Source organism: Centruroides sculpturatus, unplaced genomic scaffold (assembly GCF_000671375.1).
Source record: "Centruroides sculpturatus isolate CEXI.00-Female unplaced genomic scaffold, Cexi_2.0 scaffold1609, whole genome shotgun sequence".
NCBI lineage: Eukaryota > Metazoa > Arthropoda > Arachnida > Scorpiones > Buthidae > Centruroides > Centruroides sculpturatus.
The window spans coordinates 12,738-25,913 of record NW_019386271.1 but is presented as its reverse complement, the minus strand read 5'-3'; the positions used below and the strand labels follow the sequence as shown (position 1 = coordinate 25,913).

Here is a 13,176-nt window from a genome sequence, read left to right as displayed (position 1 = left end):
ACCAGGGGCAACTTTAATAAAAATAATTAAAATAATTACAACTTTACAAAAAGAGAAAAGTTGCCGATCTTGCCCCTATACCCGGGGCAACTTCGTCAATTTCTCTCTTCTTGTAAAGTTGTAATTATTTTAATTATTTTTATTTCCAAACTGATTTTAACCAGTTCTATACTAAGGTAACATTCCAATAGACAATATGCAAAGCTTTTTTATCAGTTTACAGCAGTATTTATTACACAAAATTTAAGTAAAGCTTAACATGCCGATCTTGCCCCGCTCTCCCCTATATATGCAGGTTTTGAATCAATTTTAGGAAAAGTTCCTTCAAACATTGTAGATTTTAGTTCATAATTAGTTTTATGTATATTTTTAACTATAACTTAAATTTGATAGTTATTTATCCAGATTCACGTGAAATTTAATAAACGTCGATAAAGGAAATACTGACGAAAATTAGCATCTATAAAGTTTGTTTATCTGTGTTCATTGTATGTTTTTGTATGATTCATTCTAAGTAATATGATTTATTCATATTAAAAGGGAACATATTACTTATGGAAAATAAAGATAAAAATACAGAAATAGAATATTTATTGATAATATGTGCCCTTATATGATATGTAAGTGTTTGTATTGTAGATATTTTTTAAAGTGATATTTAATTAATGTTGTGTCCTTAAATACAATTTATATATATATTTTTTGAACAGCACTGAAGAGGGGTTGAAAACGTAAACCAACCCAAAATGCATTTGCAGTCCGAATTTTTAAATAAAGCGATAATTTTCTGACCAGAAGACTGTGAGATCGTCTACCAAGAAAAATGTTTTGGATTAAAAGGAAAAATTGAACATAGAAATTGAATAAACAGTAACCATACTATATTAAAAACACTTTAATTTTATTTGAATTAAATACAATTATACCTGAATTATTCATTACATTTGAATATATTTAATAAAGGGATACATTTAGGTAATTTTTTACAAATCAATTTAATTATATTTGGGAATCATAATGTTTTCAAATATATTAATCATAAAGATAATTGATATTAGACTTCATTGTTGAGACTGCTTTGATTTTCACGCATATTACTAATTCTTCAATCTTCCTTTCGCTTCACTGTTTGTTTCTTGCAGAAAAATTCAAATATTTTATCAACAAGATAATTTAAAGGTGTTACTACAAATAAATGCATGAGTAACGATGCAATTAAGGTTAGACACATCACCATTAGGAACAGCATCCACTAACAAAGAAAAAGCATGCATTAATTTATAAAAAAACTTTTATTTATTAAATTAAAATATCTATTATTTTTAAATACATGTTATAATCGAAATGTTTAAAACGCTTGCATTTAAACCTTGTTGTAACGCTTCCGTATAAAATACAAAAAATATATATTTAATTTTAGACTTATCTTTATGTTGTATATTTTTATCAGGTTTCATAAAAAGAGCGGAAAGTCCCCCGTATTCCTCTTAACATCTAAGGACATAAGTTCTTGATTTCTAGTTTACTTTAAATGAAAGGTGTTTAGCATGTATGATTCCCTGGTCACTTAACTTAATTAATAAATTATACTCACTCGTGACAATATATTATAGGAATATTTTCTCACCTTTTTAGTTTCAATTTCCCACTACCTAAAATTTCAGAAATTCGTTTTTTTTTCTTCACTTACTTATCAATTTTTGTTGAATAGAATATAGATCTATATACAAAAAGGATCTCTGGGAAAATCAGTTATGTACAGTAAGTAAAAAAGAAAAATTTAGTTTTTGGTTACTCGCAAACAATGCTCCTATTCATATTGATTAATAGGAGCATTTTCTGCGGGTAACCATGAACTTTTCTTTACCATAAGCCACGTTTCTGATCGTGAAACATCGAGGAATGAAAGTTATTCGGTGATTTTCCGTACGTTTGGACGTTACTGTGTGTGTATGTGGGATGAGCACAATTTTTATCACCTTATTTGAAGCGTAATAACTCTTGTGCCTGCTGTCAAAATTTTTAAAATTTTTCAAGGACGTTTGTTTTTAGGGGACAAGGTATTCAATTCTGGTTGTTAAAGGTCAGAAAGGTAGGAAAATAAAGGCAAGTTGTGTGTCATATCTCAAGTAGCATCGAACATTATGACGATTTTACTCGTTACTAGCATTTACAATTTATTTATAAAACCCTTTCATATCTCCAAAATTGTTTACTGCTATTTTATAATACTAAAACATGTAAAATGTTTTAGTGATAAAATATCATGAGCTGATATCACATGCTCACTTATATGTTGCCGAGAAAGTTAAGCAACTATTTGCTGAATTTTTATTATTTATTTTTTTTATTAAACTAATCTTACCATAGTTATTGCTGATGCGTAAAGACCTTTCCGTAAATGACCATAAATATACATTAAAACTAGTACATGAAGCATGTAGATCCAAATAATTAATTTATCCAACATACAAAATATTCGCAATGACAAAATTCGATTACAGATACCTGCAATGAAAATATGCTCTCAATATGAATTAAAAAATAAATTTACGAATAACATTTTTATACAATGACTTTTTTTCATGTGTAATTGCTTAAAAACTTATTTACTTACCACCATGTCCAGTAACGCATGCAACAGAAATCCATGCGGTAGCCACAGTAAAAGCAAATGGAGATAACATATGATGTAAATAAACTATAGTGTCTTTTGGTAACGTTTCTCTTTTATAATCGTGCAATCCAAATATTGCCAACATTATCAATATAAAACTTCCAATCCAAAATACGAGAAGTGTTTTCTGGAATATCAATTAAAACTATGTTTTATACTATCAAATATTAATATTACATTAAAATTTGAAAAATTTAAGACTTATTTACAGGGATACATAAATATACAGGGATTAGAGAGAAAGGCAATTTACAGGTTAAGAGTTTTTAGTACAGGTATCCCTCACAATTTCATTAAAGAGCGAAATTAATTGAGGCAATCCCTATGAGATGCATAGAATTAATGCAGTAGAATGCAGTAATACATAGAACAATGCAGTAGAATTAACAATTTATTCAGCTTTACCAGCTATCCTTACTTAACATAGATATGGTATTTTGATTAAGGCGCAATAAGCACAAAAAATTAATTTTTCGCGCAAATCAACGATACCTTTAATTATAATGAAAATATTTTGCTTCCAGGTTTTGTATAGATCTAGTAAAAAAAAAACATTTTGCAATATTAAATTGATATTAATAGTCGTTGTAATTAACTTATGAATACAAAATCTAGTTTCATCTCTTGCTTTTGTATCTGTTTATAAAAAAATGTCTTTCATGGACAGTATAAAAATGGTTTACCTCTATAAAGTAATTTGTGCACACAGTATATAATTATACTACAGAGATATTTGATACTTCGAACGTCTGTAATTTTAAACTTTTCAGAGTTCGTTGACATAAATTCTATTCCAAGTTCAAACCATGAAGTAAAATAAGTTCGCTGGAAATGTAAACGCAATCTGTTCTGCGGTTAATTCGTTTTTCGCTCTTCTGTCTGGTTAATTGTGAGACTATGCAAACGCGGCTAGCTAATTTGTCGAGTGATTTGCCAGCAAGCGAGATTATGTGGCGAAAAAAATGATCACTTTTCTACTTTTTGGTAAGTGCAGTACGACAACACCGACGCCACCGAACAAGGAGAAAGAAACGTAAAGATAATGATGTCACATATTGACGTTGAACTCGTTAAGAGAAATGTTGTAAAATTTACTATTGAGTTGAACAACACATTTAACGGGAAGCATGAAAGCGTTTCACTTTTGGCAGATCCGGCAGACATGTTTAATATTTGAAAGTCGATGGTTTGTAACAAGTAAATACAACCTTAATCTTATAATACAGTATTTCGGTATAATATTTACCGTGTTGGTGTTGTAATTCATAAATAGACTTATATTTATCTTAAATCTATACTAATAATATAAAGAGGTAATGTTTGTATGTATGTTAGTTTGTATGCAGCAGGTAATCTCCGAAACTACTCATCCGATTTCAAAACTTCTTTCACCAATATTTAGAATGGAACTTCAGGGTGGACAGGCTGTATTAATATACAGCCTGTGTTCCGTTAAACATGGGAGATGGACAGTTCTTTACGGTAAGCCTTACGGGAGAGGTTTACCGTAAAGAACTCTGCTTCTATTTATACTATTTTAGATGCGGTTTTTTGCGTTGTTGATTGCGTTTTAATAGAGTACGTCAACAGAATGTACACAAAGAAGGGATTTTTCGATATTCCCTCCGCGGGGGAGAGAGACAGGATTAAGGCTTACTGTGAAGAACTTGGCTTCTATTATACTATTTTATATGCGGGTTTTTGCGTTTTTGATTGCGTTTTAATAGTGTACATCAAGAGAATGTACACTAAGAAAACATTTTTCGAAAAATTTTCCCCCACGGGGAAAGTGTTATACATTTATAATAGATACATTTTGAGCCACCACAAGGCGTGGCGGGGTCTGCTAGTAGTTTATATTTGCTGTTTCTAGTTGATCGAAATGAATATTGTTTATGGTCTATTTGAATATCGATATATTAATTTTCTGTCCATTTTATGTGATGGGAAAAATTTAAAGTAATACATCTGAGATGTGAAATATTGCGACAGGTAAATACTTATGACGATTTACACAACAGTGAAAATTTTTATTTTTAAAATTTTTAATTGCAAAAGTCTTTCCAATAATACATATTCAGAAAGCCTTTTGCAATTATCTATATTTTTGTTTCCTAATTCTTTAGGGTCTTCAGAATAAACTAATGGAGGTTCAGAATGAAAATCAATAAATTTTCATATTTTAAATTTAAAATAAGAATGAAAACTGAATGTTTTATTATTAAAATTAATAATTTCATAGATAGAGTAAAAGTCATTATTACTAAACTTTAAAGAATAAGTAATTACTAACAATAAATTGTAAACATCTTCATAAGCATTCACTGACCGAAACGTCATTCATTGATCTCTGGAGAGCAAGTTAGCATTCAAATTGAACCGAGTATATCGTGGTAAACTTAATTATGAGCAATAAACATGTTCGTAAATAAGTTTGTATCAGAACTTCTCAGTATGGCACTTTTCATGCTGCAAGCAACTGAAAAGCAGCAGCAACATTTGTGGAAACACTAGATATAAACTTTAACAATTACAGGCAGAGTCTTACTATACTACATTACAAAGAAAATACAATTCATCCCATAACTCACATACATATTTTAATAAAATGTTATAGATTACACGATAGTTTTTCGTACATTTCTTTAATCAGAGATGTTTTAAGCAGCCTCAAGCTGATAACATTTTTGTTACTAAACTCTTTTAGTTCAACAGCCATTAAGGATGACGGAGTTTTAAAATTGTCCAATAATACTCTGAATAAGTTTTATTTTCACTGGATTTGAAAACACTCATTTGCATTAGCATTGTATTTCGGCATTACGAGAACTAGTTATGCAAGTTTTGTGAGCAGTGAAAACACTTGCGAACCATTGACAATTTTCATCTCAGAAAAAGCATTTGATCTTCTATCCATTCGACAGTCTTCACTCAACGCTATTTTACAACTAAATATGGAATTCTTAGTCATAAAATTCATCGTACACTGTAAAGTAAATTTTAGCATTTCTTGATACCTGTCACGCAAAATTTCGATCTGAGAGTAACAATATTCTTTTCAAAACTTAAAAATGTATTCTTTTTTACAAGAGCCTCAGCAGAAGGAAGCGTATACTGTAAAAAGTTTCAAAATTTTCTTCAAAACGTACTCTTTTACTGAAACTACAAACTCTGGTATATTAAATGTGATAAAAACTGTATTTCTAAGTGCTTTCTCTAGACTCTTAAAACCACATGCTATTTCATTCCTAGACTTATATATTACTTCAATTCTTCACATATCTATAAAACACTGTTTACAATCATCTTTAAAGTCAACGATTTCACACTTACGTCTGATGATTTGTTAAAACTGTCCCTGAACAAATTCAAAGAAGTCGTTGAGCACATGCTTTCCACCACAGGAACATTTACAACAAAAATATATCTGTTAAAATATCTACTACAACAAATTCAGTCTCATTTTGAAAATCTATTTGCGCTCTCTTTGCTGAATCCTAGACGATATGATGTGGGCAGCCTTATAACGGTACACGCACTTGTGCATTATATTGTTAAATTATTGTTTTCCGGCTGTTTCTAAATCCTATGCTGCAATAGGCATTGTGCGCGCAAACAGAACCGCAATTATTGCAGTCCAGATTACAGGTTATTAATGCATTTTACAGTTTTTATCATAAAGTTTGTGCTGAGTGACATTTATTCGAACACATGTGAAAAATTCCTTTCTTACTGTATTTTCCTAATGTAAAATATTTTAACAAACATTGCGTACATTTTATTAACTGCACCGTTACATCCGTCTACTGATACAAAAAACGAATTAATGTTCATAAGATTTACAAGGATGAACAGTAAACATTCATCTTACCAATCATTGATTACGTATGATGATTTGGTTTCACTACACTAATGCTATTACTTTCTCCGAGAATATCTCCTTGAATAATGCCCTGCACACGATTCTGAGGCCATTGGTAAATAATGCTCGAGTAAATGGCAAGTGTGACGAACTTCTCCCTACGTTGCCTCAGAGAAGTTTAATTAACAAAAGTAAATTGTTAATCATAGTATATTTGTATATCATATAGATAACGATTCATACCTAATATGTAGTATCAGAAGGTCGCTAAAACAAGGATAATGAGAACAATGTTTTTTTAGTTGCTATTCTAGTAGTAGCATGTTTATCTGATGCAGCATGTATTTACAAAAAAATACATTTTGTAGTCTAAATAGCAATTGCGCTTTTGAAACAAAACCTTCGATATAACTCTGGCTTAAAGATGAGCTTTTATCCAATAAAAACAGGCAAGTAATTGGGTTTATAGTATTTTACTTGCCTGGTGAATCTACTCACAATTTGCTTTGAATCTTTCATTTGCGGTATCGTAGGCAAGGGTATGGATTAGCATTCAGAGTAAAATTATTAATACAGTAGAACCACGCTAAACGGAAAGGATACGTTTCTAGAAGACAAAGGGCTAAATAAAAGAGCGTCTTAAACGAGGTCATTTTAACACAGAGTAAATAGAGAATACTACAAAAATAAACAGATTTTACTGTAATTTTTATTTATTTTTATATTCACTTACGTAATAATATATGTTAAATAAAAATATAAACATATGCATTCAGTAATGTGAAGTTCATTTTTTGTGATGAACGTCCTTACCCTAGGGCTGTGCTCCGCAACCGGTGTGTTGCGGTACACTGATGTGCCGTCACATGGTAAAAGGTGTGACGTGAACTTTTACATATTTTGTTAATTTCAAATTTTATTTATATATTTTTATCACAGTTGTTGTGTTTCTTATGCTTGTATTTCATTCTCTGCCGCAGTACTCATGAAATAAGATGATGTTTGTTTATTCTTTATTACAAGNTCAAATTTTATTTATATATTTTTATCACAGTTGTTGTGTTTCTTATGCTTGTATTTCATTCTCTGCCGCAGTACTCATGAAATAAGATGATGTTTGTTTATTCTTTATTACAAGCTACGCATTTTTGTGTATTCTAAGAAATTATACGTAAAAAAAATTTGCTCACAGGTGTTGGTGTTTGTTTAATAACAATAATAATAGGTTAGTGGCATTACGTAATTCTACTAATAGTATCATATCATACGTTTTTGAGGGTAATAATATTTTGGTGTGCCGTATTGAAGTCATGGGTGTGCCGCAAGTAGAAAAAGGTTGCGGAACACTGCTCTAGGGTCATTTGTTGTTGTTTTCTTTCGTTAAGCAAACGTCGGTAGCGGAAGATGGCATGCAAAACGCCTTGAATTGCTTTTTCTTTCCTTTCAAAATCTAGATCTTTCGCTACAGTTTGATCAACGATTTCGGTTATGATTGTCAAACTTTCACTAAGGAAATCTGTAAAAAGATATTTGGGTACTTTGTTTTCAAAATCACTATTTTCCAGTTGTACACAAAATTCCTTGTTTTGCCAGTATTTAAAATTGTCGTTAATAACTATTTCTCCAGATACCTGCAATACTTTTTTTTTAACAATTTCGGCAACGATAAGCAATTTTCATCAAGAATTTTTGGATACTTTCATCCACAAATTTTTGCATAGTCCGTTCACGTATTTATCAGTTAATACTTGTCAAAAGAAGTCGATGTTGCCGATGGCGTCAACAATATTATATTTTTTCCAAAATTACAGTACAAAAACATAGATTTAAGAGAAGTATGGTGTTACGATTAACGTTATGCTAATTGGTTCGTGTTCGGAAATAATCGTATTCTATACATAAATCAATGAAATGCCGCGATAATTTGAACAAGTGTATACTTTGAGCTTTCTTTAAGCATCGAGCGGACGACGTTGTATAGAATCAGCGTTAAACGAGATCCTACTGTATTACAATCAGTCATAGCAGTCCACCTACACCAGAAATTTGTAAGGAAAAATTTCAATACCTTGCTGCATAATCAAAAGCCGGCTAAAACAATAATAAAACAGACAATGTTTTTCAGTTACTATTCTATCAGCAGCATGTTTATCTCACTCAGCACGCATTCACGAAGAAATACATTTTCTTGTGTCAATAACTTTGCAAATGCTAGAACCGTTTTTGTAAAGGTGCTTTGAAACATTTAAATATTTTAATTTTATTTTTAACTTAATTGTTGTCATATACACTCTAAAATGTTCTAATAATAGATTATTAGTAATATAGTTATATAATATATTTTACAGATCATAACAGTAAAAATAACTGTAAAATATAATTTAATCAACGAATGTAACCAAACTTCTATGTACTGTACGGTTTCAGTCCCGTTTATGATTAGTTAGCCTGATCATCTTAATTTTACAGCATTGTATTAAAGAAAGAATGCAATTATCACTATCACGACTGTGGTTCGCCGTTTTAAACAACGGAAAATAAACGGCGTGCATTTTTGCGTGTCAGGTAGCTTAGTAGGACCGCAAGAGGAAAAATAACAGACTGGCTAGCCAAATGTCAAACAGTTGAGATCTCTGCATATGAGAAGTGTCGCATAGGATCATGTTGATTGTGGAACACATTGTTTATATTTTTTATAATTTCGTAATGACGTTCAATATGAACGTCATTACGAAATNCAGTTGAGATCTCTGCATATGAGAAGTGTCGCATAGGATCATGTTGATTGTGGAACACATTGTTTATATTTTTTATAATTTCGTAATGACGTTCAATATGAACGTCATTACGAAATTATGAAAAATATATTAAGAATTATCTCTCATATCAATGAAATTCGGTTTGCATAAATGTCTTGTACATATAAAATGTTTCTTCTAGCTGCATAAAAAGTGGCATAGACGCAAGTTTTTGTAATACTTTCTTATGGAAATATCATCTGCATGTCCTGAAATGTTACTCTACAAATTTAAACTAGTAACTTTGTGAAGGGCAGCATTCAAATTTCTTGTTTGACTAATTACAAAAACGTCGTTGTTTAAATAAATGAAATTTGTGAAATTGTATGCATTGCGTAAAAAATCTAATACTTACATAACCAAATTTAATTTCTGGTTTCTTCAACAGAACGAATCCAAATAAAAATCCAGTAAAAAATGAATTGAGATGTGTATAGTAAGGTTTCGTGTAATTGTAATTCACATAATTCGAAAGTTTTCTGAAAATAATAAAAAGAAAACAATATAGATATATTTATATAATAGCATTACAAACAAAAGTACAAAAAATTTTCAAATTTGTTATTTTAAAAACAAAACACCGCAAAAAAATTAAAAATTCAAAGAACACATTAAGAAACAGTCAATCCATATTTTCCTTCTTTCATTCATTTCAACCATTTCAGAGCTTATCAACAAATATGAAGAAAGGAAAATCCTACTATGTTATGCGCGGTTTTTAGACAGGTCGAAAAACTCAAGAATTTTTCGTTAATCCATCGTTTCAATACATGGCCTGGAATATCTGTACGTGCGAGCATTAGACCGCCCCACTGTGGGCCTTCCAATCTTATTATGAATCTGTTAAAATAACACCTTCCTTCAACAGGAAAGAAAAAGTTATTAAAAAAATCAGATTCTCTGATTATGCAGGCGAATTTTTATCCTTTCATGAATGGTAAGAAACATTTGTCTATGTTGCAGATTATGCTGTCATGCACATTCTTCTGTTATATCATGGTGTGCGATGGTTCAACATTTCATAGTGCATTAATAATATTAAACAGGAAAGTAATAAAAACCTCAAAATATTTTATTATGATAAACTATGTACTCTTATCTGACGATGTTTTCAGAGATACTGAGCTGCCCAAATGCCATTCAATTGGTATCTAGAAATTTCAGCTCTTTCAGAAAATATTTTCATAGAAAACTTTGTACTAAATCTCACCTCTGTGCCGATTTTGACGTAGGGAGCAAAATGTATTTTATTGTATGAAACTCTTACATATAGAAATTTTAGCGATGCAGGAGATACTACCCAGCACGAAACCCATTCTGATAGCGCAAAATCTGAAGACTATGGGCAGTGTTTTGTTAAGCTAACTACAATTTGATATTTGTGATGCTTCTCNAAAATCTATTTTATTGTATGAAACTCTTACATATAGAAATTTTAGCGATGCAGGAGATACTACCCAGCACGAAACCCATTCTGATAGCGCAAAATCTGAAGACTACGGGCAGTGTTTTGTTAAGCTAACTACAATTCGTTATTTGCGATGCTTCTCATATACATTGAAATTGACTCTTTCGATGATGATAAATTAGAACCTGTGAATTAAGTTTCGGCTGATCTTTCTTTAAGTAACTTTACCAACGTTGTAACTTTGCCACTATGATGAACTTTGGTATCATATTCTTATAAAAGTTTATTTTTTTTCTACCATACTAGATTTGATTGAATTTAAATTGCTAAATATTTCCCTGGACAGCGTTAAATAAAAGTACTCTAATAAAAATCACTTGGTACGTCTGACATCAGTACATCATTCTTTAATCTTGTGGATATAACAAATAATATCTTAACAAATTCGTAGATATTTAAAACATATTGTAAAGTAATGTTTCGATGTTTGCTAGCATCTGTAATCGTGTGATAATGAAAGTAATGTCTCTATGTAATAATGAAATTTTAATATTTAATGTTTTTGTTTAGAAAACGCATATCTGGTTTTTGACTTTACGAGTATAGTGTGCTTTCCTGTAAATAAATTTATATAAAATTTTTCTACTTACCTAATATCAATAGAGTAACCAACTATTGTGTGAACTTTGTATATATTTGTATTAATAATGTGTGATAAAACTCCTGCCACAACTAACATCAGTGTGATAATTTTTCCATACTTCGGCCATCTAGAATTAAACAATATACATTCATTTCTGTTGTGTACATCATTTAAATTACGCAGAATGAAAAACGAAACATCCTGATATATATGTAATTAATTGTTATTTTTATTACACTTTTAAACCGAGTTATATATTAAATATTACGCGTATATTCATATACACACTACACACGAGTAACTGGTAGCGAGTGCGCGCTTAGCTGACAGGCCAATCACGTGAAATTTACCATGTCTTCTCCACGTATTTACACGTAAATAAAAGAGATTTCTGTAGAAATTTATTACGATAAATTGTTTTTTCTCAAATAGTGTAAGGGTTACGTTGACATATATCACAAAGTTACTTTTCGTAAAACTAGTAGTATATGTTTCATACCGATATAAAATTTTGCAATTTATAAATTTACTCTAAATTATTCATAAAAATAGGGTATTAGGATGCTAATTAAGTTTGAAAATACACGTGCAAAGACTAGAAAACTAAAACTTGAAAAAAAAGTAACAATCACGTTAAAAAACTAAATTAAATTATCATTTTTTGTTTGTTGCAAGGTATAGTTTACTTTTTATGAGTGGTATATTTTTAACTATATTTCCATATGTACTAAAATGAAACCCATCAAAATCATTTATCAAAGTCAGAAACCTATATTTGAAAAATATCTAAAAATTTTTTAATCAAAATACAATTAAATTAGGCACATTTTAAAAAAAATAGGTTATTCAGACTAATCAGGACTGAACCTTACAAGGATAAAGAGCTATTGGAGGAGCAGGGAGTGGTCTATAGACTCTAGTGTACATGTTGAATACCGAACTATTATGTTGATGAAACGAAGAGGAAACTGAAAGTAAGGATGTCGAAACATCTAGCTGCAGTAAGACTTAAAGTCAATATCTCCTGTGTNGGCACATTTTAAAAAAAATAGGTTATTCAGACTAATCAGGACTGAACCTTACAAGGATAAAGAGCTATTGGAGGAGCAGGGAGTGGTCTATAGACTCTAGTGTACATGTTGAATACCGAACTATTATGTTGATGAAACGAAGAGGAAACTGAAAGTAAGGATGTCGAAACATCTAGCTGCAGTAAGACTTAAAGTCAATATCTCCTGTGTTTTTACATTGTCACGCGAATAATTGCCATGTTGATATTAATAATATAAAAAACTTAAATTGAGAAAAAAATATGGTAAAAAGAAAATCAAAGAACTTTTCACGATAGTTATGCAAAATAATGTTATAAATTTAGATAACGGCGTGACACCAGCGGAATGTTGGAAGAGATGAAATTTGGTACACAGTTAGGGTTCGTCATGAAAACGCACACTAAGAAGGGATTTTTCGAAATTCCCAAGTGGTGGGGAGAGGGAGAGCATTAAGGCTTAACCGGCAGTGAATTCTGTCTCGTTTCCGCAAATAGTTTTTAAGTTATGGCCGTTTTTAAATTTCATAAGAACAAAGAAGGCAAAGGTCATTGACCTTCCACGTGGTCATTGACCCTACTTGACCCTAATTCGGCGGCTATTTTTCCGGTTTTCTCGGGTTCTTTTAGGCACATTCTTACGCGACATATATTAATCGGCAGCATAATTTTCGCTTATTATTAATCTTTTAAGCGTTGCTGCCTTCTATTTAAATTTTTCTAAATATTTCTAAATTATT

General features: G+C 30.6%; 1 protein-coding gene across 1 annotated transcript; it reads right to left on the bottom strand.

Moving 5' to 3' along the window:
- Nucleotides 1-1,083: 1,083 nt before the first annotated feature.
- Nucleotides 1,084-9,764, bottom strand: LOC111614344 (nose resistant to fluoxetine protein 6-like). Its single transcript, XM_023355719.1, has 4 exons — nucleotides 9,693-9,764; nucleotides 2,618-2,804; nucleotides 2,366-2,508; nucleotides 1,084-1,252 (listed from the first exon to the last, which is right to left on the bottom strand). The coding sequence occupies exons 2-4, from the start codon at nucleotides 2,760-2,762 to the stop codon at nucleotides 1,106-1,108; spliced, it is 435 nt and encodes a 144-aa protein (XP_023211487.1). The 5' UTR covers nucleotides 2,763-2,804; nucleotides 9,693-9,764; the 3' UTR covers nucleotides 1,084-1,105.
- Between the last annotated feature and the right edge of the window lie 3,412 nt (nucleotides 9,765-13,176).

Bases quoted from the DNA above. Each gene is read 5' to 3' on its own strand.
- LOC111614344 (XM_023355719.1), bottom strand. From the start codon at position 2,762: ATGTTGGCAATATTTGGATTGCACGATTATAAAAGAGAAACGTTACCA. The intron at 2,509-2,617 runs GTAAGTAAATAA...TTTTCATTGCAG, and splicing joins ATGCGTTACTGGACATGGTG to GTATCTGTAATCGAATTTTG. The intron at 1,253-2,365 runs GTAAGATTAGTT...TTTCTTTGTTAG, and splicing joins ACGCATCAGCAATAACTATG to TGGATGCTGTTCCTAATGGT.